At 42.1% G+C, this 26,916-nt stretch overlaps 1 protein-coding gene across 2 annotated transcripts in view; it reads right to left on the minus strand.

Moving 5' to 3' along the window:
• The window catches only part of GRIN2A (glutamate ionotropic receptor NMDA type subunit 2A), a 364,835-nt gene that overhangs the window by 65,051 nt on the left and 272,868 nt on the right, over nt 1–26,916 (minus strand). For both annotated transcript variants that reach the window (XM_060122862.1, XM_060122863.1), the window contains exons 4-8: nt 19,876–20,081; nt 14,801–14,969; nt 14,535–14,688; nt 9,765–9,890; nt 5,708–5,937 (exon numbers count right to left, since the gene is read on the minus strand). In XM_060122862.1, the coding sequence (XP_059978845.1) occupies nt 5,708–5,937; nt 9,765–9,890; nt 14,535–14,688; nt 14,801–14,969; nt 19,876–20,081 (885 nt within the window). The remainder of the gene's footprint in view (nt 1–5,707; nt 5,938–9,764; nt 9,891–14,534; nt 14,689–14,800; nt 14,970–19,875; nt 20,082–26,916) is intronic.

Below are 26,916 nucleotides of genomic sequence, written 5' to 3' on the forward strand. Positions count from 1 at the left end.
AAGTAACCTGGGCCTCATTTTTCTATGAAATATGGAATTCTGGAACTAGAAAGTGATGATTATAGTGACTAACATGTTTTGAGGATTTGCTGGGGGCCAGCACTGTGCTGATACAAACACTGGCTCATTTAATACAACAACGCTGCCTGGTAGCTAATCTTTGAGGCTCCATTTTACAGATGAAGAAACTGAGGCTCAGAGAGGTTCTATGACCTACTTAAGATTACGCTCCTTGTAAACAGCAGCCCAGATTTCAAACCTAAGGTCTGAACTCTATCATTCCTCCGAGACCATTACTAGCGACCTCTCCTCTTTTAGAGGTGAGGACCTTGAGACCCAGAGGGGGAAGGACAACCAGCAAATCTCTGGCAGAACCAGGGCTGGGATCCAGAGGTCTCTCAGATTTCCACATCAGCATGTCTTCCATGGAACTGAGAAGTGCCGGAGGAAGTGTCCAAATTTACCCAAGAGTCAGGCTAATCAGAAACACTATTCTTCTTTCTAGACACACACTTCTTTTCACTGTTAATTAAACTTTCCAGTTGAAGATTGCTCCCCTTAAATTAGGCACGCTGCCGCCTAATAAGCAGCCATAACTGGATTTGGGGGAAGTGGCCATGCATTGTCCCAATGAGATCCTCCTGCTGGGCACCTTGTGTTGGGAGCGTGTGTGTATGTACAAGTGTGTGTTTGTGAACAGAAAATGCTCTTTGCACTCACTCAGGCAAGCAGTGCCTCAACTCACCACCTAAAAGGGGGAGGCACCAGCCCAGTCCTGTCTGCACAGCAGCTGTCTGCTCAGGGCACAGAGGCAGCAGCACTGCTCATGAATCTAGTCATCGTAGCAGCCGCTCCCAATCTCCCGAGACATCTGATGGCCTATTTGCCTAACTGCCTTCCCCTTCACTCACCATCTGTAGCAGAGGAGACACGCAGCTCTTTTAGATTCCCTTCCTTCCCTGCGTTTGGTTTGCACAGCGATAGAGACAGAGATTCAGCCTCGGGGATGAATTTCCACACCTCTCTGGCCTTGATTGTACCCTCACCCACACTAAATTCAGCCTGGCACCCAGACCTAGGAACCTTTCCCGCTCAACTAAAGGCTGTCAAACTTTTAAAAGCATGACTCACAATACATCTTCCATCTCCACCCTGTAAAGACACACTTTCTACTTAGGATATATTCTGATGTAATCCATGGTGATCTACTATTTTAATGGTCACAACTCTTAAATTAATTTCATGACTCTCTAAAGAGTCATGACCTACAGTGTGAAAAATAGTTAGGGGCAAGGATGACTCATCGCCGGAATCCCAGGGCCTAGCGTGGAGGGCACACTCTGTGTGTCTTAGGGGAATGATTTCTGATGCAACTTTCTCCCAGAGAGTTCCATGTGCAAGCAGGAAGAAACCAATGTGGGCTCCAGTGCAGGAAGGGGTGGTGCAGAGGTCTCCCCCATCAACAAGACCACAGGGCAACGTAATCATGAAGCCCAGTGTCAGCAGAACTCCTCACAGCTTCTCTCTCAAGGTCGCCCTCATGGTTCATATTAGCTGGCTGCACCTGGCCTTGGGCTTTTCATCTGCTACTTTGGAACTGAGACATTTGCTTAAACCCTCTGAGCCTCTGTTTCTCCATCTGTAAACTGAAGACTGCTTTTGCAATTAGAGTGTTTAATGGCATCCCCTAATGCTTGATAAACATCACCTCATCACCCGTTGTTACCCAGCATGACTTTAGTCAAATAAAGGATCCAGTTTCCCTCCAATGTAGAGAACAGAAGATCAGAGGATTGTATCCTACACTTCTTTTCCATTTGGTATGTGGACAGGTCTGAGAGTCATTCCAGCGAATAAGTCATAGCAAGTGCATTATGATGGACGGAGTAGAGATACAGGTCTGGGAAGTAAAACTTCTAGGAAAAATGCGGCAATTAATCAGGACATTTCTTTATTCCTCTTATGAACCAAAAAATACACAATTATTAAAAATATGTATCTTCTGTGGACATAAGTAAGGAATGTCTGGTACTAGAGCCCCTGTTTCTAGTAAGGTCTTCTCCCACTGGTGAGCTCCACATGCTTCTGGATGTAGCATCAAACTGCTGTGGTCCTTAAGAGGAAGGAGAGGCTCAGAGGCCTCCATTCAACCAATAAGAATGGTGGACAAGGCTCACCCAGCACAACTCCCCGAGAACACATTTATGGGCTCATCCACAAGGTACATGCCCTGAATTTCCTCTATTGCTGTCACAAAAGGCCAACTCAGTGCAGTAATATTTCAGACCCCAGAAGTGAGGAATGGTTCGAATTAGGCAATAGTGATGGTCATGAGGAGGGAGCCGAGGGAGACGAAGAGGAGAGGGGAGAGGTAGTGGAGGGGGTGGGAGGAGGCTTGAGGGAAGAAATACCATTTATAATAGGATTATCTACCATGTGCCAGGCACGGTGTGAGGATTATTCCTAATCCTCATATCAACCTTGCCAGAATGGTATTAAACCCCCTCTATCAGGAAATTAAGCTGTGGGGATACTGACACACTGAAGGCCATACAACTACTATATGGCAAGGTCAGGATTTGAATCCAGATCCATTTGACCCCTATGGTGTTGCTTTTTCCACTACATTAGTCTGCCTCCCAGGGATGGATTTCACCAACCACAGTAACACCCAACATTTTGGAAAGGGTCGCCACCAACATTCCAACTTCTTTAATAATTCCTAGGGGAGCATCTACCCATGAATTCACCTACGTATAATCTAACCCCAAGCTCATCTGAGCACACCGTGGGCTCCAAAGGTGCTTCTTTCATGGCAAGTATGCAAATGGCTTAAAAGTATTATAAACCTGAGCTGTTACACAGGTATTCATGATAAAAAAGAAAGAAAGAAAGAAAAAACACTTGTATATAATATTCAAATAAATTGATTCAATATAGATTTTTATTTTGCAGACTTTCTTGGTATATTTGCCATTAATCTTCTGGGAGCATTTAGCTTATTTACTCTAGGAATTTTGCTGTTTATCTAATTGTATCAAACATTTAATTAAAAGAGCTAACTGCTTGCTGCTAACACTCTGAGCATGGAAACTGAGCTGTATCTCATGAGGATATGGTATCTGTTACTAGACGTTTCCAAATCAGAGAAGGTCAGTCTAATTATTAGTGTTTCTAATTAGTTTTCCCACAAGCAGTCATGTTATTAGACCCAAAACTAGGTAGCAAGGGATTTTTCCCCCTTGCTATTGAAAACAGCAACAAAAAGCAAAATACGCTGCCAACTCCTTTCTTGAAGAATCTTCTCATCCAAAACTTGGTTTCCCACTGCTTCCAATGTATCTCTGGTCACTTATTCTAGGAACTGTACATTTGCTCCCATGATGTGATGGAATCGCATAACAGTTACAGGCAACCGGGCACATTCACATGTGCAGCCTCCTTCCATCCTTACCACAACGATGATTCCCAAATGTTCAGAGAGGAACTAGGAGGCCCAGCAAGGTTACCCAACAAAAAGGCATCACACAACTAGTATGCAGCAGAGAGGAAAAGGAACCCGACTTTCCTGACTTGAGTGTAGGGCTTTCCCTGCTGCCTCCCAGATGCCATGTGCTTTAGGTGAGCCAAGGAATTGGGTGAGCATGATGTATTAGGGAAGGGCTCCAGGAGAAACCAGGAAGGACACGGGGGAAGAAGGTTAGGGAAGGTGAGGAAGCCAGCCAAGGGTGTGATTGTGAGCAAAGTCTCAGCCTCGGCCTGATCCTGCAGGGAGCTCTGGAAAGTAAACTGCACCTCCGAGTTTGCCTAGAAGCAACAGAACAGCTGGGCTTTTGTACTCTCACACTGGTTAGCCATTGGTCACAGGCAACTGCAAGATTTGGGGGACATAAAAATATCCAGGCATTTACCATTTCAGTGCCCCAAGGTAATCATCCTCTGAAGGTCCCTGGTACGAACCTTTGTCAGCAAAGGTGAGGCTGGGCACACAGAACTGAGAAAGGGATCTGAGGCCCCAGGCAGGGTGCCCGCAGCATCCAACACACCGTGCATTTCCCATTCAATCAACAAGTGTGCACTGAGCATCTACTAAGTGTCAGATAACCCTGACATCGCCTTCCCCCAAGTCAATTTTAATCTCATCAGTTTTACAGCACTTATTCCTGCCTGGAATTTTCTTCTCCATTGCGTTTACTTGTGTGTCGTTTATTTCTTCCTACTGGAATTTAAGTTTCATGGGAGCACAAGCTCAGGCTGCCAAGTTCACCATGGTGACCAGGAAGGCTCTCCCAAGGGGTGATAGTTTCCCTAAAACCTGAAAGTCAAGGAGAAGCCGGCCATGAGAATAGAGGGGGAAGAACATTCCAGGCACAGGACATGGCAAGTGCAAGGGCACTGTGGTGGAAATACACTTGGAGTGTCTAAGGAACGGAGAGAGGGCCTCAGCAAGCAAGACGGAGGGGACATGGGGGGATGGGCCAGATAATGCAGGGCTTTGTCGCCATGACGCAGAGAGTGGCATTTACTCAAGTGGCATTTCCAAGGAGGAGCCATCAGAGAGGCCAACTGCTCATAAGGTTGGTGGCGCTTTTGTGATGGTGACTCACTCCAATCCCTCACCTTCTCTCTGATGACAGGCCTCTCTGTACCTCTTTCAACCACCGTGTAAGTCACGGCTAAGCTGTTAAGTCTTTTCATGGGCTGATTTTCTATTCAGCAGTCTGTTGATGAATGCTGAAAGGATATATGTAGACTCATGCCAATAAGACATGATACTGAGATTTTATAAAGAGACAAATTATCCCCACATACAAGACAGAAAATCTTTGCAGTGCTGCAGTCCCCACACTGCTGAGCTTAGCAAGTCAGGGTTTGTTTCCTGAAACTAAAATTTCAATAGGAAGATATACCCAGTTTACCTCTTCCTCCCTGTAGGTTTCTGAATAGCTACTCACACCCTGCAAACTTCGTTACATGGCAGCGGAGAATGGAGAGCGCAGGTGTTAACACTCCCATCTCCCTGATGTGGGAAGCACAGCCCCAGGAGGGAGGATTGAAGGTGAGTCTGAGTAAAAGGAACCGGTGGGAAATGAAAAACCTCCCTGCTCCGTTTGCGTCCCTTGAAGAAATTTCAGGTGAGTCAGGAGTGCTGGTGATGGGGCTGATTGGCTACATAGTAAAAAGGAGCTGTCAGTTTTGTCTCTGGGTAGGGCTTACAGAGGACTTTTGTTTTCAAGTCAGAGAATCCAAGGCATGGAGCACGTAAGAGACTCATACAAAGTCACAAAACTAGGAGGTACCTACAGCCGAGAGCATCTCACTTCACCCCAAGTTTCTCCTGATCCAAGGCTAATGGATCTCCCTCAACATCATACTCTCCTTGGCAAGACGAGCTCTAGCCTAAGCTGTAACATGAGTCACAGACCTCAGGAAGCATCAACACAGTCATGTAAGTGTGAGAAACGACCACCGGGGGAAACTTCGTTTCCAAGTTAGATCTAGACACTTTAAGACTTAGGAGCTAAGCTTAAGCTTCCGTTCCTGGAACTTTTAGAAATATGCCCATTTGAGTTAAGAGGAAAAACAAAATCCTCTGGCTTTGTGCTTTAGAGTTGATGGGTTTGGATGAGAGTCTGATTTTCTTCCTCTGAGGGGAGAACGTTTAAGATCAACCCCTCAGGCAGAGATGAAAGCAAAGTGACCTTACCTTTTTGTCACTGAGGCCAGTCACTTGGTCCACAAACTCCTCCTGGATCATGAAAGCAGCCAGATTAGCCGTGTAGCTGGCCAGGAATATGACGGCAAAGAAGGCCCACACGGACACCATGATCTTGCTGGTGGTCCCTTTAGGATTCTGGACAGGCACGGAGTTGTTAAACACCAGGCCCCAAAGAAGCCATATAGCTTTTCCAATCGTAAAAGAAGGCCCATGGGGTGCTGCAAATGACAGGAAGGACATTCTCAGCGCCTCCTCAAAATGCACACTGGTGAGTGTTTGATACTATGCAGAGGCTCCAGCAACACTGAAGGCTGCCAGAAGACGGACTTAGATCATAGCGTGTCCCATCACTGCCCCAGAACCACACACACAATGAGTCCTTTTCTCTTTAAAAATTAGCATTCTTCCCACATTTCTATATATTTGGCTTTTTGCCACATTTCTAAAAAGACAAAGAAAGAAAGAAAGGAAGAGAGAGAGAGGGAGGGAAGGAGGGAGGAAGAAAGAAAGAAAGAACAAGAAAGAAAGAAAGAGAGAAAAAAGAAAGAAAGAAGGAAGGAGAGAGAGAAAGAAAGAAAGAAAGAAAGAAAGAAAGAAAGAATGAAAAAGAAAAAGGGAAAAAAGAAGGAAGGAAGGAAGGGAGGGAGGGAGGGAGGGAGGAAGGAAGAAAATGGTTATGCAAAACATGGGTTTGAATTAGAAGTAGTGTTATGACCTGTTTTAAATGTGGATTTGATTTCCATTTGGGGAAGCAGAGCTTTACAAAAACATGTGCATGGGGGCTGCTTCGGTATTCGTCAGATGTGCTTTCGTATAAGAACCATGCAATTCAGAGGGACTGGTGCTTGATATTCTAATCTGATTGTTCCTAGCCATGGCTCCTGTTCAAACTCAGATGTAAGATATGCACAACGTAGGAATTAAACCAAACTAAAACGCTCTCCAAATGGAGACATTAAGGAACAGAACAATAGAGCTTAATTCTTCTAACACTTCGCAGATGGAAGACATTTGGTTGCAGGGTCATGGAAAATGAACTCTGATATCACAGCACTTTTTCTCCCTCAGCGTATTCTTAAGATTCTTTTTTTTTTTTTTTTAAGATTCTTAAGTGTTCCTTGCAACAGACTTAACTAAAGAGGCAGAACAATATGCCAAAATTTATTGGGCAGGGGAATATGCAGGCTGTAAAACACACATGTTAGAGCTTTCAAGTCTGTTTTTGTGCAAGGGGAAAAAAATCAATTTATGCCCTCATTTCATGGGAAAAAGGGTCTTCCTTTAACAGAAGGTTTTTATGTCATTTAAGTAAATGAAGATATGAAAAAATGATCTACTTAGACTTCAGTTGGCAATGCACACAGAGTGGGCAATAAATAAAGTGGCAGCAGTGAATCCAGATTGATGGAAGTTACGAAGTTCTGGGCAGAGAGCCTAGTTGGGAAGCAAGCTTTCCGCACATGGGAGGCCAAATTCAGGCTATCGCAATACTTACAATATCCATATACAACACATTAGAGAGAAGGCAACTAATTCTATTATTCTCAGTTTCAAGCTCTCCTCTTTTTCTTTGCCTAATTTTATGATCTTCTGGGCTTATTCCCAAGAGGCTGAGAATTCTTAGTAAAAAGTAGAGTCAATCCAGTAAACTTCATGAACTACTTAATTTTATTAGGGATGCGTGTTGATCAGAAGTGATAGCTATTTGGGAATCAGAAATGGGCAGTTGCAGGGAGCTGTCCAAGACGTTTGGGAATTCCTGATTCATGAAGACTATTACTGGGTCATATAATTTTCCCCATAAAGGACAATGAGATGTAACAGAAAGCTATTTTGTGCAAGGAAATAAGTAGCTGTCATTTCCTGAGGGTTTCTACATGCGGATGAGTAGAAAACAAAAAGCCTCCAGGTGATGGAAGGAGTTTGCATGCTAGGTTCCTTCCTGCACAATACTGTGTGCTTCAGCACGTGGTGGCCTTTGGATAGCTTTTTATCTTCCAAGATACATTTCAAATGTATCCACTTCTTTCCATCTCCATTCTCTCCATCCAAGTCCAAAGCACTGCAGTTCTTTCTCTTGGAAAACTGTATCACCTTCCTAACTGGTCTCCCTCCTTCCACTGCTGCCACCCCTCTCATCGTCTTGATAGATAGATAGAAAGTGACCTTTCCACACCGTACAGGTTTGTATTCTGCCTCTTCCCTTTCACTGTATTTTGAAGAAAATCTGAAATGCTTAACACAGTCAACAGCCTATCCCTCTGACTTCATCTTATACCACTGTCTACCTCACTTACTCATAACTTTTCTGTTTCTTGAGCATATCAAGATTGAGCCCATGCCAAGGCCTTTGTATCTGCTGTTCCCTCTGCATGGAATGCTTTTCCCTCAGTTTTTCATAGGACTGAATCCTTCTCATCTTTCAGGTCTGAACTCAAGCGTCATCTCTTCCTAAAGCCCTTCCCTGCTTGACCGTCATACTTAAGAAGCGCCCATATCCCATCACTTCACTTTGGTTTTTCTCCCTTCTTCTTGAGATTTATTACAATCTGTGATTATTCACTTATATGTTTACGTGTTGTCTCCACAACTAAATTCGCTGTGGCCCAAGGATGAGGAAATCTCCATCCCATTTACCACGTTAAACCCCTGCTCCGGTACCAGGTACTCTGGAAATATTCATCAAATAAACGCACGAATTCACAAACAACACAAGCTCTGATTTTGCAAACGTAAATATCTACTCTCCTGCAGTATGATCACCCATAGAACATTGCCTCAGGACCCACTCTGTTGGAAAGCTTCTTACTAGTTAATTACATTACCCATTTAGTGAAATGCTGGCAACTCTCTCACTTAAACACAACGTGATTACTTGTGGCATTTTAACTACATTTGGTTGACGGCAGGTGGTTTATGTGGTAACAGTGGTTAAGAAGAAGCGGGAGGATTTCAGTAAAACTAAGTTCCCAATAGATTCCTGTGACCTGCTGGCTCTTTCCAATACTGAATCTTCCAAGCAAAAAGAACATATGGCAAATTAAAGTGCCTTGTTTTTGAATAACTGTACCTTGAAGATCTGCCGTCTTCCATCATCTAAAGTCATTTTTCAGGAAAGAGATTTCGTCCTGGCACCCTTCTGATACCGTCTACTTAGAATGTGTTGTGCGTTGAGAAAAATTCACTCAAAATTGTGTAATGTGTTTATGTATATGGTTCGTGTGGGAGCCTCTTAAAAAGTTAGGGCCGGGCTTCCCCGGTGGCACAGTGGTTGAGAGTCCGCCTGCTGATGCAGGGGACGAGGGTTTGTGCCCCGGTCCGGGAGGATCCCACATGCCGCGGAGCGGCTGGGCCCGTGAGCCACGGCCGCTGAGCCTGCGCGTCCGGAGCCTGTGCTCTGCAACGGGAGAGGCCACAACAGTGAGAGGCCCGCATACCGCAAAAAAAAAAAAAAAAAAAAAAGTTATGGCCAATGAATGCATCCCAATTCAATTTTCTACTTACTGATTGCCACTTTATCAAGTACAATGCACTAAGGTCAGGCACTGTCAAGAGGAAAATGTAACTGTTTGGGGAAAGTCACCATTTTATCATATATTTATATATTTATCATCAAACGAATGTGAGCATGATTTGGTAGTTTGGAGAATGTTCTTAGCCTAGATTCTATAAAACCATTTTCTTTGCATAGACTGACGTTGAGACTCACTAGTAGTTTTAACATTTGTTTTGATGCACATTTTGACAACTGCCAGAAAACTTTTTCAAATATGCTTTCTCAGCAGACATCAGTAGTTTTTCACTTAACTACCGACTCCACATTATAGCAAGATTAAAATGTCTCATTTTTAAGTTTTATCCTTCTTTTCAGTAGAAGGGAATAACCCATACTTGTATGGCACTGCAAGTAATATCAATGACCCAGCATGATTTATACGATGGTACAGCAAGGCAATATAGGATAATGTGTTCTAAATCTGAACTCTTCATTGAAAGTAAATTACATAGCATTGACTTTGAATCATGCTTATGAAGCTAGTCTCACCTTTCCCTTTGGCTAAGTTTCTGTTGTATCCAACAGGACTGAAGTATTCAAATACGAAAACAGCTATGGCGGATACAATGAGCAGCATCACAAACATCATCACCCAGACGGAGGCGCTGAATGGTTCTGCAGGTAAACAGGCCAGAGGGATGGAAACATGGTCAGTGAGCGCCTCCTCACAACCAGGGCTAGCAGGAAGCCTAGAGGGCCATTTGCAGACTCACTGAGAAACCCGCTCTGACGTGAATCTGATCATTCAAAAGAAGCTAGTCATTGTTTATTCATACATTTAAATCATTCTCTATTCTACAAAATATTTGAGGTGTTTTATAAGAATGCACATCATAGGATAAAAACAGAAAAGCATATGACATTTTACAAATCAGGTCAAGGATAATAAAAACAAAATATAATGATAAGACCAAGGGAGAAAGTTAAAATGCAAACCAAGAGGCTACAGGGTCCTCTGTAATTATAGAATCATCCAGGGGACCAAAGCTAAAGAGAAACAAGACTACATTCAAATAGTCAAACATAAGGCACCTGCGAATCAGCATGAGTTTTATTTTTATTTTCATTTTCATCTTGACATGCTGGAGGGAGGACGTGCAGGAATTCTAGAAGTAAAGGGAGAATTATAACCTGGTAGAAAAGGATCGTAAAATCGTGGGATTGACAGGAATATTGGAATGTCATAGTGTGCCCCCAATACTACCACTCTCTCCATTTCACCTACTGCTTCGGACAGATGGGATCTCTACAATTTAAAAATCTTGTCGAGGTTGGTAATGGTTAAACGCAATTGACAAGTCATTTGAGGATATTACATTCACACGAGAATTCAATGAAAATGCATCGTTTAAAGATAGAGGCAAGGAAGTAGTAGATGGATAGATGGTTATTTCCCCTAAAAATAGTTTTCATCAGCTCATTTTCATGTGGGTGTCTCAGAAGGGCAGGCCAAGACACAAGGTTCTAAATCTTAGATCACTTTAGAAAGGTAAGAGATACTATGTAAAACAAATTAACATTTTTATTCAAACTGACTGAGGACGTGAAAGTGAGCTGAAAGGAGCTATTTTATCCATGTATGACATAGATTTGCTAGAAAATCAACAGAGACTAAAATTTTTTAAATGAACATAGCTCCACCTGATTGCATCATTGGGAAGAAACTGCCCTTGGACACCAATGAACTTATAATCCTTTTCATCATGAGCAAACATTTTCTAAGAATAAAATATAAGAAGCCCAATAATATCTCTTGAATAGTACACAATTTATTATTTTTAAATTTTTTTTTCTGATGAAGCTATTAATAATAATAAAGAACTAGGCTGATAGCAGGCCACCTTTTTATTAAAGTCTGTGACTACCTAACACAGCTAGAGTTCATCACAAATTCCAATGTAATGAGCTTAATATATAATAAGAAACTAATATGTCCGAAGCTTTAATGATATTGGATAATTTTAAAACCTGAAGGAATACTTTGTAATGCAGTTTTGATAGTGCAAATACTTTAAGAAGCAACAAGTACCAAGACAACTTACTTGACTTAAATAAGCCAAGATGAGCTCAAAGAAACCAATGAGACTAAAACTGAAATTTATCTTAGTTAAATTTAACTTGAGTGCAAACAATATCGTGTCCCTGAAAGCAGCAGTTTGGTAGTAAGGTGTATCCAGGAGAAAGAAATGAATAATTAGGAGATTAAAAATTACTTAATATTCAAAAATAGAGATGTTAAAGTAATTCTCCAGGTTGGATGTGCTGATGGCATAGTGTGTCTCAGCAGAGGAGGATCACTGTAATGAGTAAAGGGGCATTATATACATGTAAAGTATTTGGTGTGTGCTTTGCACACTGCATACACATAATAAATTAAATGGAATAGCTGCTGGGTTCCGTGGTTAAAGCCAGAATTGGTGGTGGTGGTGTGCTGTCCAGGGTCCTGAAAAAGGCGTTCTAGTTTAAAACACGCACACTTATTAATCTGATAACTCCTTTTCTCTGCAGGTTATGATGACATTATTAAAAATATTAGGGTAAATCCTTACTGAATTCTTGTACTCACATGTCAGAATCTGTAAGCCTTCAGTGGACTTCACTGGGCACTTGATGTGTCCTAGTCACTAACTGGTCAGAAAATCAGATGGAAACGATCAAGAAACTGATCCCAGATGTTTTCTCACTTCGAAGTGACAACATCTGTCCCTTGACTTGTGAGGATGGCAGAGAGATTCTGCTGTAGTATTCTGGTTTTAGTAAGTTAGGTACCTATGAGTGCCATGAAGGATGGCTATTCCCAGACACCACACACACACACACACACACACACACACACACACACACACACACCCCCCACAACAAAGAAAGTCATTAGAACAATGATGAGCTACTGTCTGTAGTGTCTAAGATGTGACCCAGAAGTATTTTTAGATAGCTCTGGATTACATCCTCTACTGGACAGATTCAACAGATTCAACATCTGTCTGTGAAGGAACTTTAATCTAGAAGAGACCCCAGCTCAGCATTTCTTTGGATCAAAGACTCCAACCTACTTGGAAAGTCTTAAGAATTAACTGAATATTGCCAGAGACATCATCTCTGTCCTTGAAGAGTCGCTGGTTACATTTTGATACAAAAGCTCAGAGGCATTACCTGCAAGTGTTTCCAATGTGAGTTAATGGATTTTGCAGAGGAGAGAGAATAGGAAATAATGAAGAGCAATGCAATCAGATTTTGAATGTTTGGCTCTTCCAGATGACTGAGCCAGTGAATGGAAAAATGTAGCTTAGCATGGTTCATTATGACTTTCAAAACCTGCAGATAATGACCGTAAATAAGGGGGTGCACAGTCAATCGAATAGGGATGTAATTTAGTGACTAGGGAAAGTATTAAGCCTTCTGTGTAAAAACAACTTTAAAAATAGCTTCCTCTGGCTACAATTTATTTTATTCTTAAAGATACAGTAGGAAGAGTAGGGGGAAAAGAGGTTCAGCTAAATTTAGCAAAAATACTTGACTTTTATGGAAATGTTCTACTAACACAGATAAGATAAAAATCTAGGGAAACTGGGTTGAGGCCAGATTCGGTATCAGTGACTCATATTTATGAGACAAGTCAATGGAAATATTTTTCCTCTTTGATTGAACTGGACGAGAAGTTCTCTCTAGCTCACTAAGAAGATAAGTGGACAACTTTCTCTTTCCATTTCTTCCACGAACTCCCTTCCTCCAACCTCTAGGACCAAAGATCTCTGTTAAAGGTTCCAATAGGGAATGGGGAAAAAGACGATTACGAGTGACTGTGAGTGAGAGTATATCCAATAATTATTAACATTCTGCTTGTGTTGTCAATATCAGTAAGCAGTACTTTTCACGATCCAGTGAGGCTCCCTTATTAAGATATGGGCATCGTTATCCATATCAGACACAGGCACAGAAGGAACACAGTGAGGTGTGTATTTGTCAAGGTCCACATTACTCCAACAAAGGTTACAAAAATGGAAGCGAGTGCAAAATCAAATCCAGTGAGTGGTAAGGATTTCAACAGCTTCAATGGATTATGGAAAATGAAAACAGTAAATCCATATGTCTCTGTGAGTAAGGCAGTATCCAAAATCCTGTTAGTCAACATTTCACTCATGAGAATGAAGCAGAGAACACTTCACTGGATGCTAACACCACATATAAATGAAGACAGTGGAAGAGTAAGGCTATGGGCTTGGAGCTGGCATCCACAAATGGGCCCTAGTCTGCAGTTTTAGTTCTCTAATAAACAAAGTTTTTTTGTCTTTGGAAAAATGTAAGAAATTCAGTTGACCCTAATCTAACTGTTTTCACTCTCTCCTGCAGTTTCCTTCTAGGGGTCAATGTTTGTCTTAACCTTCCCAATTTGGGACAAACCCACTGACGTGGGAATGCCAAGGGGAAGTTAATCTGAATCCCACGATCTTCAAGACAGTCACTATCAAAAACTATGATGACAAAACACTCAACACAATGATTTCCTTTAAAGAAAAAATTTAAAATGCTTGGCTAGATTCCATGCAGTTTCAGCTACACCAGCCAAGCTACCTAATGCATAGCTGCTAAAGAAAACCAGATGATAGAAAAAAAACAGAACTACCTTGCTTTAAAAAATAAAAACCTTTTGTGTAAAAACATAAATCTAGGAAACAGTTAAAAGGAGAGTAAGAAGAATTTCTTCTCTTATAAACCATTCAGCTTAAAGGACAGGCACATTTAAAATATGATTCCATTAATTTCAAAACAGTGTATCCTCTTCAGACTGCTTCTGTTTTGTTTATCAGAGTACTGGTATAAATCATTGCACAGTCATCATTATTTTTACTCTTACATCCAGTAAATAAATGACTGTCATTCTAGTGAGGGATGGAGGATGGGTATGTGGCTGCTAAATAAAAGTTTATGAGCTGATTTAAATTAACTGTGGACAGACAGGTTTATTTTTTAAATGCTTTCAAGGCTCTAAGCAATATATCTACTAATCTATATTCTGCACTATCAAGGACGGTATCTGAATATGTGATTGTATTTTTAGCAGCTATTTCCAAGTTAAAGATAAATGAAAGATGTTAACTGGGGGAAAATTTGCGTAATTCAATGCAACATGCTTTCAATATGCTGACGTGGTTACCTAGAACTGAACTAGGTCCTATCTGGTCCTGTCTTTTGAGCAAACAAGACAAAATACCTATAATTCCTCATAGGAAAGCAATAGTGACTGTGAAGTTCACATACCTAGAAAAGCAGAAGGTGATACAGTGCCATTGCTTCTTGAAACCATGACACTGATTCCCGTCTCCACAAAGGGCACAGAGAAGTCCACCACTTCAGAACGTTCCTCATTGATGGTGAGTGAGCCAACTGCCATGACTGCCCGTTGATAAACCACCTGGACACAAGGCAAAAAAAAGAACCGTCCCTTTACTTATCCTTCCCACCATCCCTGAGGACCTTGGGCCCTAAGTCTGAATGAGGGCCCTTGGGATGAAAAGATAACTTACCTCACCAATCATTCCATTCCACACATTGTTAACTTTCTTGCCATGCTTCCCATTAGTCACCAGGTAAAGGTCATAGGTAAACTTCACTGTTCTCGAAAGCTTCTTTAGGATATCGATGCAGAACCCCTTGCAGCATTTTTTAACATTCATGCCCTCATTGGTTGAATTGCTGTAGAGAAAATCCCAAGATGGTAGAGTATTAGTACTGGAAAATGTGTTCAGTCATTATCTACACTCTTCTACTATTTTTCACATGGGAAATAGAGGCCCAAAATGAGGAAGCGGCCTTTACAAGGATGTTCAGTGAGTTTATGACAGCGAAAGTAGAAAGTGTTCTTAATTATGACAATAAGCATGACAACAGGTAACATTTCTTGAGTAATTACTATTTGCTATGCACTGTGATAAATGCTTTATACTAATTGTTGGATTAATCTTCACAACATTTTTCTTAATTAGGTAGTATTCAGATCCCCATTATACAGATGAGAGTTACTACGTCTTATTTTTTTAAAGCTTATAACACATACAACCTCTTTAGATCAGAGTTTAGTCATCTAATCTAAACTGAATTATAAAAACTTACTGGAAAATGGAGGAGAGGAAGATGTGAAATTCTCAGAGCAAGGAGAGTTTTGCTTTATCCTTTCACTGAAAATAGAGGTTGGCAACCAAAGGGAAGAAGAAAGGATGCCTTACTTACTTAGGAAAGATACTCTCCTTGCTGAGGAAAACTAAGAATTATCAGCTAAGAATCAGGAGACCTGGGGTCTACTCTGTGCCTGAGTCTGTGGACTTAATGTCTCTTGATCGAGTCGTCTCGCAAATGAAGGCTCATTTATAACATTTTCCCTCCCTACCTACGTGGAGGCAGTGTAAGAGGTGACACTATTAAATAGCAATGTCCTTGATCAGGAAAAAGCCCTATTAAAATACAGAGGGCACTGCTGTCGTAAAACCTATCAGAATCTACCAAGGTTACATTTGTTGCTTTGTGTCAGCCACTCTGCTTTATTTACTTGACAAAGTCATACTCAAAGGACACTCAGAAAAACCAGAAATGCTCTTAAAAGGGAAGGAAACAGGGGTCTTCCCAAGTGATAACAAAAACTATTTAAACCACTGCTACAGGAAGATCAAGACCTCTCTGGGCATTGCACTTGGTTCCACCTTGCCCTGGGGCATCCATTAGTACCATGGTCAGAGGCTGAGTCACGTATTTCATAGGATACGGTGCTGCCTCAATATTCCATTGTTGACACATCTACATACTGAATTGTTATCTAAGCACTAAAATGATGTTTATCTAACATCATTTGGTCTGTGTTTCCACATCTGGAAACACAGACCATATTGGGAACTTTTGTTTGTTGTTAACACAAACCTTGTGTGCGTGTGTGTGTGTGTGTGTGTGTGTGTGTGTGTGGAGGAGGGGGTATGACAACTACCCAGACATCTGAGAAATGGTGCCCATGTAATCTCTGCTCTCCACCATCACCCAAAAGAAAGGGAGACTCATAAAAACAAATATGGGGAAAGGGATCCAATAAGTCATCAATTCTCTGGCTGTATAATTTCCCAGTGTGGCCAGTGGATGTGCCTTGCGAGTCAGACAGAGCTGCTTTCAAATCCTGGGTCTGCCCTTGACAAGCATGGAAACTCGGACGGGTCTCTTCATTCACAGACCTCAGTTTACTTATTCGTGCATTGAGAAGGCTGATACTTACCTTGCAGGATAGTTGGAAATATTAAATAAGGTATCTAAAGCACCTCTCACATAGGTGCTTAAAAATATATTTCCTCTCTTTTCACCAATGATTTGACAGTTTAGGGGATTAACTGGCAGTATAGCCATTTATCCTTACAGATCAAAACAGGTAAGTTTTCCTCAATTTTCTCTTCACGTCTTAACACTCAACTAACAGGTAAGAAGAAAAGTCTGATTTCTCAGCCCATTTCCTACTACCTGATTTTTTAGAAGAATGATGTGTGCCCTCGAGACCCCACCATTTGCCAGAAGTGAGAGACAAAGGGTTTTCCCTGAAAGAATATCACCAAGAAAACAAACACAATCATGTTGTCCAACAGGAATCCTTTTTGGAACCAATCAGCCTGCCTCAAAGATGTTACCTTTAGGAAATGCAGTTGATCTAAACTGTGTTAATGTTGGGATGACTGGATCCTAGTAATTTTCTATTGCTTTCAGGTAAATCAAAGACTTTAATTTCACCTAGAAGCACAGTACAATTCTCATGTCACCAAGTGGGAAAAGGAAAATTGCAAGCCACCCCCTCCCACAGGAACCCAAATTGTGAATCTGAACTTGTTAATCTGTTTCTATTCTTCAGTTGAAAAGTCAATTCTTTTAAAGACAGTAGTTTATTTGGAGGTTCATTTCCTCCAGACCAGTGTGACTCAGGACTTGGTGATCTATTGTTTTCAGCTCCAAGTCTTCTGATTTTAAAGACTTTAATCTCCAATGACTGAGTGTGAAGCATAAGATGCCCTACTTGATTGGCCCTGTTGAATCAGAGAAGATATTGTTATCATAAAGGAGGTGCCCCAGTGGGGTTATACTCTTTGCTTTGTGCCAGCCACTCTGCTTTCTTGATCTGACCAAGTTCTGCTCAAAGAACACCCACCCAAGTCAAAACCTCCTTTGACAACTTTTCCACATTACCCCTTCTGTCATTCCCCCAGTTCATCACTTCCAAGTACTGCACTAGGCTTCCTTCTGTTTCCCAAACTCGCCAATCTCTTTCCTCCCTCAGGGCCTTTGCACCTGCTCCTCTAGCTGGGTGGCTCTTCCCTAGTTCTTCACATGTTTGGCTCCTTCTCCTCCTTTACACGTCACCTTAAATCTTACCTGTGTGAGCTGCAGCACCCCCACATACCTCAAGTGACTCCCTTATCACACCACCTTATTCAGATCCTTCACAGGGTTTATCCTAATGTGGAGCTGCCCTGTTCCCTTATTAGTTGGGCAGTTTTTTAACCGTGTGCACCCCTTGACTGCAAGATCCTTCCCGGTTCATTGACGCATCCCCCATGCCCAGCACTGTGACTAACACAGAAACTATGTTTCATGCGTATTTATTTATTGACTAATCTATTCAGAATTTCAACCCCAAAGAGGCTGATGACTCCAAAAAAAGCTGATGATTATTTACTGAATAATCCATAAGAATTTCAACTCCAAAAATGCTGCTTATTGATAAAAAAATCTCTCCAAACCAAAATGCACCTTCATAATACACTTAGCAATCATATTCTTAAAAAATTATCTTTGGGCTTCCCTGGTGGCGCAGTGGTTGAGAGTCCGCCTGCCAATGCAGGGGACACGGGTTTGTGCCCCGGTCCGGGTAGATCCCACATGCCGCGGAGCGGCTGGGCCCGTGAGCCATGGCTGCTGAGCCTGCGCGTCCAGAGCCTGTGCTCCGCAACGGGAGAGGCCACAACAGTGAGAGGCCTGCGTACCGGAAAAAAAAAATTATCTTTATCCAAAGCACTGAGCCATGGGGATTTGCATCTTGTATAATAAGAACTTAGGTTGGAATTTGGAATGTGGGAGGAAAAGTATCCATTCACCCTCCGTTCAAGTTTCATCAACATTGGGGTGTCATATTCTATGCTTGTCACTGAAGACACAAATATTAATAAGCCACATTCCCTATATTTAGGCAGATAATACTCTGGGGGGAATACAGACAAACTGTAAGCCATAAAAACTAGTGAGAAAGACAGCTAGAGAGTGCTATGGACTGAATGTTTATGTTCCCCTCAGATTCATATGTTGAAACCCTAATCCCCAATGTGATGGTATTTGGAGAGGTAATTAGGTCACGAGGGTGGAACCCTCCTAAATGGAAGTAGTGCCCTTATAAGAAGGAGCAGGACAGTTTGCTTCCTCTCCCTCTGCTCTCTACCAGGTGAGGAGAAGACAGCCGTCTGCAAACCAGAGGGTCTCCACCAGACACCAGATCTGCCAGCACCTTGATCGTGGACTTCCCAGCCTCCAGAACTGTGAGGAATAAATGTCTGTTGTTTAAGCCACCCACTCGTGGTAATTTGTTATAGCAGCCTGAACTGATTAAGACATAGAGACATAGCCAGGGTACTGTGGAAGTAGGGAGAACTAACCTAGCTTGTGGAGGGAGTGCTTAAGACTTAAAGGGCAAGCAAAAATTGTCCAGGTGAAAGGAGGCAATCAGAAAATACTCAGAAAAAAAAAAAAAAAGATTTCCATCTAGCAGTAGGCTTTTTCCTTTTGTGAATCCTCCACAAGGGTGGTATTTGTGTTTATGTTTGCATTACAAAGACAAAATTCAGGGCCTTGGACTTGGCCATGAAGCTTTATGTATCTCCAAAGGGTTTATAGATTAGGGAGAACCCTTCACCAGGGGATCTGATAAAAAATGTCAGTTCCTCTTCAATCGTAATAAAAGAGGAAATGACTTAGATGCAATGCTGGTTTGTTGCTGGTGACCTAGGAGATCCCCAGGAGATCAGCTCCACCTTAAGCACATCAGAAAGTCACTTGTAAGGTGGATGTTGACTCCAAAATGGAGAGAAGCTTTGAAAATTCTGAAAAGTTTGGATCTGGGAAATAGAAGAGAGGTGGAAGGAAGTGGTAGATATGGTTTGGGGGAGGGAGCAACCAGAAAAATACAAAAGAAATAATTATTCTAGGAAATATTGAAGGGGAGGGTTGACTTACCATACTGGTTAAGAATATGGTGGTGGAGTCAGATGGACAAGTGTTTGAGTCCTGCCTCTTCCATCTACTAGCTAAGTGGCTTTGAATGTGCTTCTTAATCTTCTCATAACTCAGTTTTTATCATGTTTTAAATGGGCAAAACCATGCACCTCGTATTGCCGTTGTTGGAATCAAATGAATGCAAACCACCTGGTGTAGTTCCAGGTCTTTTAAAAAAATCTATTTTTATACCCACCTATTATAATAGAATATATTTTATATTACATTCTATTATTATTGTAGAGATACCCCTGTTATCAGTGATACAGGCTATTGTAAAGGATTGGGCACATTCAACCGACAGCATCCCTGGACTCACTTGATTCTGATGAACTTCCGACATGGCACAGTGTTCCTCACACACGTCTCAGTCAGCGGGTCTATGTCTTCCACGATGACAAAGGGGGCCTCCTCCAGTGTGACGATGCTCAGATGGTTGTCGTCTGGCTCACAGTCCGAAAAGGACTTGTACCTGGGCCACACGGCGTGCCTCAGGCTCAGGGTGTGGTTCTCCCACTTGCCCACCTGGTATAAAGAGAAAGACACACCTGTGCTTTCCGGCACCACTGGCTTCCAGAAAGGTGAGTCCTCCCCCGTAAGAGGTATGGGAGAAGAACCCCATCATCTTCAGGGCTTTTCTGCTACCTACCTCAACGTACACTTCTGTTTATATGCTAAGAAAGATGAGGACAAAGGGAAAGCAGAATACTGGGCCGCTCCCATGCCCTGGACTCTCCCCAGACTAATAAATACGGGGGTGGTGAAAAAGCACTGATGCCGTTGGAGATCCCCAAGTGATTGTGATGTTCTGCCAGGGCTCAGGCCCACTAATGTCATGAAAAGAGCAAGGACTTTTAGAATCAGAGGTCTAGGCTTGAATCCCCAGATCTGCCACTTACGAGCTGTACAACCCCAGGCAGGCTTTTAATCACTATGAACATCTGTTTTCTCATCTGTAAATAGACACAATTCCACCTACTTTATAAGGATGTTGTGGGAATTAAATAAGGCAATTCGAGAAAAGCATACAGGGCAGTGTTCAGCACGTAGTAAGGACTCCAAATTCTCCCTTTTAAGTATAGAAGAGAGTCAGTGAGAGGGAGAGAGATTTTAAAAGTGCTAAGAAAAAGAAAAAGAGGAAAGGGGAGAGGAAGATGAAGTCCAAGGGCAAAAAAGAGGGAGGATTGGCAGGTGAAACAAGGGGGTAGAGCAGGTGAGCAGACGAGAAGCCTCCCTTCAAGCTCAGATACGGTTCTATTTAAGTTGAAATTAAGGTGAATTTTTCTTAATCCAGCACAGAGTGGAGACTTTTACTGCTTACTGTACATCAAGACCTGTCAAAACAGAATCGATTGTGTTCCCTCTGAGCAGCTGTCGGCATCTTAGTGAAATCAAATTGAAGCCTGTATGTTTTGAACCTTAATTTTATTTGACAGCTTCTTGGCACTCTCGCACACACACTGGGAGAAAGCTGCCCCCAGCACCGCACTTTGTGCTTCCTCCTCCCGTTCCCAAGCGCAACTGCTCGACACCACAGAGCAGCGCTTTATTTGTAACACAAACCTCAAGGAAAATACCTCGTCTGAAGAGCAAAGTGCCAAGTCCAGCCTTGTCTGTGTTCATATGACCCACTCACCTCTCCTCCTGTAATGTGTCACCAGAAATGAATCTCAGGCCCTTAAAGAGAATTCAGACAGGCTGGACACCAGGAGAGGTGATAGGTGACAGGAGAGAAGGCAATCAGTGCTCTGGAAGATGACATCATCATTTGGACTGGAAAATGTTTGCTGCTTGTAGAGAAACATGCCGTGTGGCCAATTACAAAACTGTCCAGCTTCACTCATACCTTCCTTTTTAAGTTAGGAAGGGCAGTAGAGTAATTTGGTCAAGCAAACACGTTCATCTCCTCAGGCTGTGATGTAACATAGGCTGGAGAGAATGTGGAGCCCATCAAATTCTTAATTCATTCAACATAGATTTACTGAACACCAGCTATGTGTGTGCTGACACCAGCCCGGGAACAATGAGGGATAAAACAGAACGATTCCTGCCTTGTTGGAACCATCAGTCAGCTGCTGGACAAAGACCAAGCCAATAATAATAAACATGCAAATAGATAAAGAGATATCCAGGCTCTTCCTTTTGGAACATGTTATACCCATCTCTTTCTTTTTCATCTCCCTTAGAAAACTCAAACATAGCCTTCAAAAGAGGCTGGGCAGTTCAGTGGGTAAGACAATGGCTTTTGGAGTCACACAGAACTAAGTGCTAATCCTGGCTTCATCCATTAGCTGAGTAGCCTTGGGAAAGTTGCTTAACCTCTCTGAGCTTTGCTTTCTCTATCTGTAAAATGTGGATTGCAACAGGATATGCTTTCAGAACTGTAGTGAGATTTGAATGAGCCAAAAATGTCCTTGAAGCATTGAGCACAGAACTTAACCTGTAACATCGTGGCAGCTGCTATTATTTTATTACTGTAGGTGGCATTTAAGATACAGCTCAACTATCACCTAATCTGTACAAGCATTCCTGTCTTCCCTGGTAACAGAGAACTTTGCTCACATCTCCACCACAGCATTTGATGTTATACTTATAATAATGTCACTTTTGGGCATGTCTGTGTAGTCGGGAAATGTGCCAATATTACCACTTAGTTTAATCCTACAGATTCCACGTGGTAAGGATTATTATTCCAGCGTCACAGTTCAGCAAACTGAAGCACAGAGAGGTTATGTAAACTGCCCAAACTTGCACAGGTAGTAAGTGGTGGATCCAGAGCTATACCATGGAACTATGTGAATCCAAAGGTGCTTTCCCACTAGTGTTTCTATTAATTGATCTGCAGCAATCATGTTATTGTTCCAAGACCCTTTCTTCCTTTCGGAGACAGCTCCTTAAGTCCCAAGGTAACATAAATAGAGGCAAAGCCCGTTTAGCCAGCAGAATCTTTGGTGATGTCACTGACCATGTCACATACCCTACACCATGGGAGGCAGGCAAAGCTTCCAGCCCAAGGCTGACTCATGGAGAGAGAGGCTGCAAAGGTTTATGAGTTCCCAGAGTGCAATAACTTCCTAAATCTCCTCTGAGTTCCTCTCTCCCTTCCCAACACGTCTAAGTAAGCACCCATGGGTCAGCCAAGGAGGGTGGAAGCAAGTGGTGGTGGGAAAACTTGATTAGGAGCTGAAGCTGCTGTGTAAACATTGCCTTAGATCCTGAGAGCTCTTACTTCCTTCCCTGAGTCTGACAGGCTCCTGTTCCAAACGCCAAAAATCTCAACTCCAGGATTTTATATACCAGATAGGGGAGAAACAGACATCCTTCGCTTTCCCCTCCTATGTTCCTATTTACAAAGGACTACATAACTGAGTCTGGAGTCTGTAGACAGGCTTAATAGAGATGCGTTTACTCCATAAATGTTTACTGAGCGGCTACTAGGTGCAAGCACTGCGCTAGGCACTAAGGGTACTGTAGCGCAAGCAGCACAATTTTTACTTGCAAGGAATTTTTATGCTAATTGGAAAGACAAACATGAGTCAAATAACCACATAAAAATATACATCGTACAAACTGGGAGGAAGAAACAAAACATGGGTCTAAGACTGGAAAAAGGGGGAAAGAAATTACATAAGTCTTCCCCAAGAGGTGGCCCTTAAGCTGAGACTGGAAATCCAAGATGAGTGGATGAGGGGGTAGAGGGAGCAGAGGCAGGAAGAGCCCTCCAGGCTGGCAGGGGCCAGATGACACAAAGCCTCGCAGGTCCAGCTAAGGAGTTGAGATTTGCTGTAAGAGTTAATCTAGTCTGTTATCCAGAATGGAAAAAGAAATGAAGAAATCATCATGAACATGGGTCCATATATAACTTTCCCAAAAGTGGAAGCTTCTTGCCCCCTCCATTCTTTTTTTTCTTTTTTTATTATGGAAAAACTTTAACTCATACAAAAGTAAAATACTAGAATGTATCTCCATCTTCCCGTTATCGAGCTTCATTAATGACTAACTCATGGTCAATCTTGTTTCATTTATACTCCCAACCACTCCTCCCATATTATACTGAAGGAAATCTCAGACGTCATAACATTTCATTCACAAATCCTTGATTTGATTTAAATACCTAATTTTCATTTGCTTAACAATATTATACCTCAACAACCTATATGTTTGTGTATATGTTTCACTCATTAGATTGTGATTCCTCAGTCTAGCAGGGATATATATATATATTATATTATATATATTAATATATATGTATATTAGTTGGTTTCTATGTCCACAGCTTCTAACTCAGGGCCTGGCACAGCTGGATAGGTGTTGATGGAATGAATGAACACACCACACTTAGCAGAGTCTGTAACATTCGATGACAGTGGTTTGTGTCTGCTAATCCCAAACTCCTAATTTATCCCTCCCTCTCTTTCCCTTTGGGTAACCATAAATTTCTTTTCTATGTCTGTGAGTCTATTTCTGTCTTGTAACTAAGTCATTTGTATCATGTTTTTTTAGATTCCACATATAAGTGACATCAGATGACATCTGTCTTTCTCTGTCTGACTTGACTTCATTTAGTACGATAACCTCTAGGTCCAGAGATTATTAGGCACTATTCTTAGCACTATTTTCATTCTTATAAACACCCTATACACAAGAAGAAGGTGTGGGCAGATGATTTTTATCTCTATCATGAATTTTGGACTTGAAAACAGTCCCAAATTCCCCCAACTAGGCTGTGTGGGAGAAGAAAAAAAACCTTTATCTTCAAAATAAACTGGATTTTGGTGATAAACCTTTAAATGTTTTCAGCAAATAAACTGAAGTTTTGAGGACAAAGAAAAATAATTGACCTCTAATGGAGAAAAGTGATTTTGTTAAAAGAAGTGGAGAAAGGGGAAATTAACTTTGTAATGATTTTTTAATCTGTTCTTACTAATAAAATTTAAATGCTGTGCTTTTAGAAATCTAATTCCTCTTCAGCTCCTAGGAAGTGTTTTGTGACAGAGCAGTGATTACTTATCAAAACGTTCAGCCAATATTTTCTCAGAGGAAAAGATAATTTCATCTCCAGAAACTGTCATAAGTTAATATTCATCCCTTAAGGTCTGGTTAAATCCATAGCGATGTCACAGAGGCTGCGAGAGGCTGGAAGAAACGAGGTTAATAGATGTTTGTGACTCTCCTTTCAAAGAGGTATGAGTGCTTGACTGTATTTGATCTATTCATGAAATGCTTACAAGACACAGTTAAAATCACCTCACAACTGTTCTCTCCCAAGCCACTCCCTAAAAACGTATATCTAAACACCAAAATCATAGATCTACCTCTACTCAAATCCTTCCATGACTCATACTGCCCACAAAATCAGTCAGACTCCTCTTACATTAATGGACTCTAGAGTATAGGTCCCATCAACCTCAATACACTGTCCTCTCTCTCTTTCTATCACTTTGTTGATTTCTCTTTTGCACACCCTATACACACCCTCACACTAAAACATATACATCTACACCTTCAAACACACATACGCTTACACCTACACATACTCACACATGTATGTACATATATATGTATGTGCATATGTGTATACAGTTAAGCCTTGAGCAACATGGGGTTTAGGAGCACTGACCCTTCGTGCAGTCAAAAATTTGTGTATAAGATATAGTTGGTCCTCCATAACCATGGTTCCTCCATATCTGGGGATTCAACCCACTGGGGATCATGTGGTACTGCAGTATTTACTACTGAAAAAAATCCATATATAAGTGGATTCAAACCCGTACACATGCACACATACATATATCATATATTTATACATCTATACATGAACACACAGCTACACTCGTACCTACCTGAATTCACAATACACACATATATACACTCACCTCCACACACGTACAACTACACATACACACATGCCTAACACACACCTACACTCACACCTCTACAAACATGCACAATACTAAGCCACAATGATGCATACACTTTTCACTCTCACCACACATACCCTGAATGACACCCATTTCCCCGCCTTTGCCTGCACTACTTCTACGTGAAATTCCTCTCCTTATCATCTCCACTGACTGAAATCCTACCCACTCTTTCCAGGTACAGCTCAAATACCGTCTCTCCCCTGCAGCTTAATACTCCAGCTGGAATGCATTTTGTTTTGTTTTGTTTTTTGCGGTACGCGGGCCTCTCACTGTTGCAGCCTCTCCCGTTGAGGAGCACAGGCTCCAGACGCGTAGGCTCAGTGGCCATGACTCACAGGCCTAGCTGCTCCGCGGCATGTGGGATCCTCCCGGACCAGGGCACGAACCCGTGCCCCCTGCATTGGCAGGCGGACTCTCAACTACTGCGCCACCAGGGAAGCCCTGGAACGCAGTTTTGAGCATTCTCTTTTTCCCTTGAATTCTCTCGCTTGTTCATTCATGAGCTCAATACACATGCGTCCAGGGCTTTACATTGTGCCAGGCACTGCAGGAGGCTCTGGGGCTACAACTGTGAACAGTGCAGGCTGGTCCCAGTGCTCAGACTTTCTAGTCTGGTTAGAGAAGAGGAGTTAAAGCACACTGGCCATGAGATAACATGAGATAATAAATGCAGTGACTGCCATGCTGGGGTGGGCACAGTATACTACTGGAGCAGAGAGCTTCCTGCTCTGCAAGGAAACCAAAGATGCTTCTAAAGGAATTGACTTCCAACCATGAGCCATACCAGCATGGCAGATGGAGATGGGGATTATTGAAGATTTTTAATCAGGGGAGGGATACAATCAGTCTGACGTATTAGGACACTTCTTCCCAGTGCAGTGCAGAGAAAGGGTTTGTGCCTAAAAGATTCTGAAGGCAGAGTGATGGGTCTGGAGGCAGCTGCATTAATCTGGATGAGTCTGGCATAGGGCCGCATGGGGAGGGGGCATGAACTCACAGGATCCCAAAGTGGTGGAATCAATACAACTTAGAGACCGACTGTGTATCTGTACGGGGGTGGGGATTAAGGGCTCAGTTTGCCCTGTATTATAGAATCTCTGGCCTGGACAGCCTTTCACACAACATGACCCACATCGGCTGTAGTACAGTGTTCACCACATTCCAGTTCAATAAATATTTGCTGAACTGAACTCAATTCAGAAGACAGCACTGGCATCAATTTTTACTTAGAGTTCAAAGTTAAAAGAGGAGAGTTGCCTGTTTACTCAGATCCTCTCCTTGGAGACAAGACAATAGGGATTGTAAAATTAAAAATCAGAGATGAAATTTATCAAAACCGACAATGAAAGCAGAGTTCACGCTGCCTGTGCTCCAGCTTGACTGGCCCTGGTTAGCTCATTGAGTGATTTCATAACCAAGGGGGAAACAGGTCCTAA

The sequence above is a fragment of the Lagenorhynchus albirostris genome, chromosome 15 (genome assembly GCF_949774975.1).
Source record: "Lagenorhynchus albirostris chromosome 15, mLagAlb1.1, whole genome shotgun sequence".
Taxonomy (NCBI): Eukaryota; Metazoa; Chordata; class Mammalia; order Artiodactyla; family Delphinidae; genus Lagenorhynchus; species Lagenorhynchus albirostris.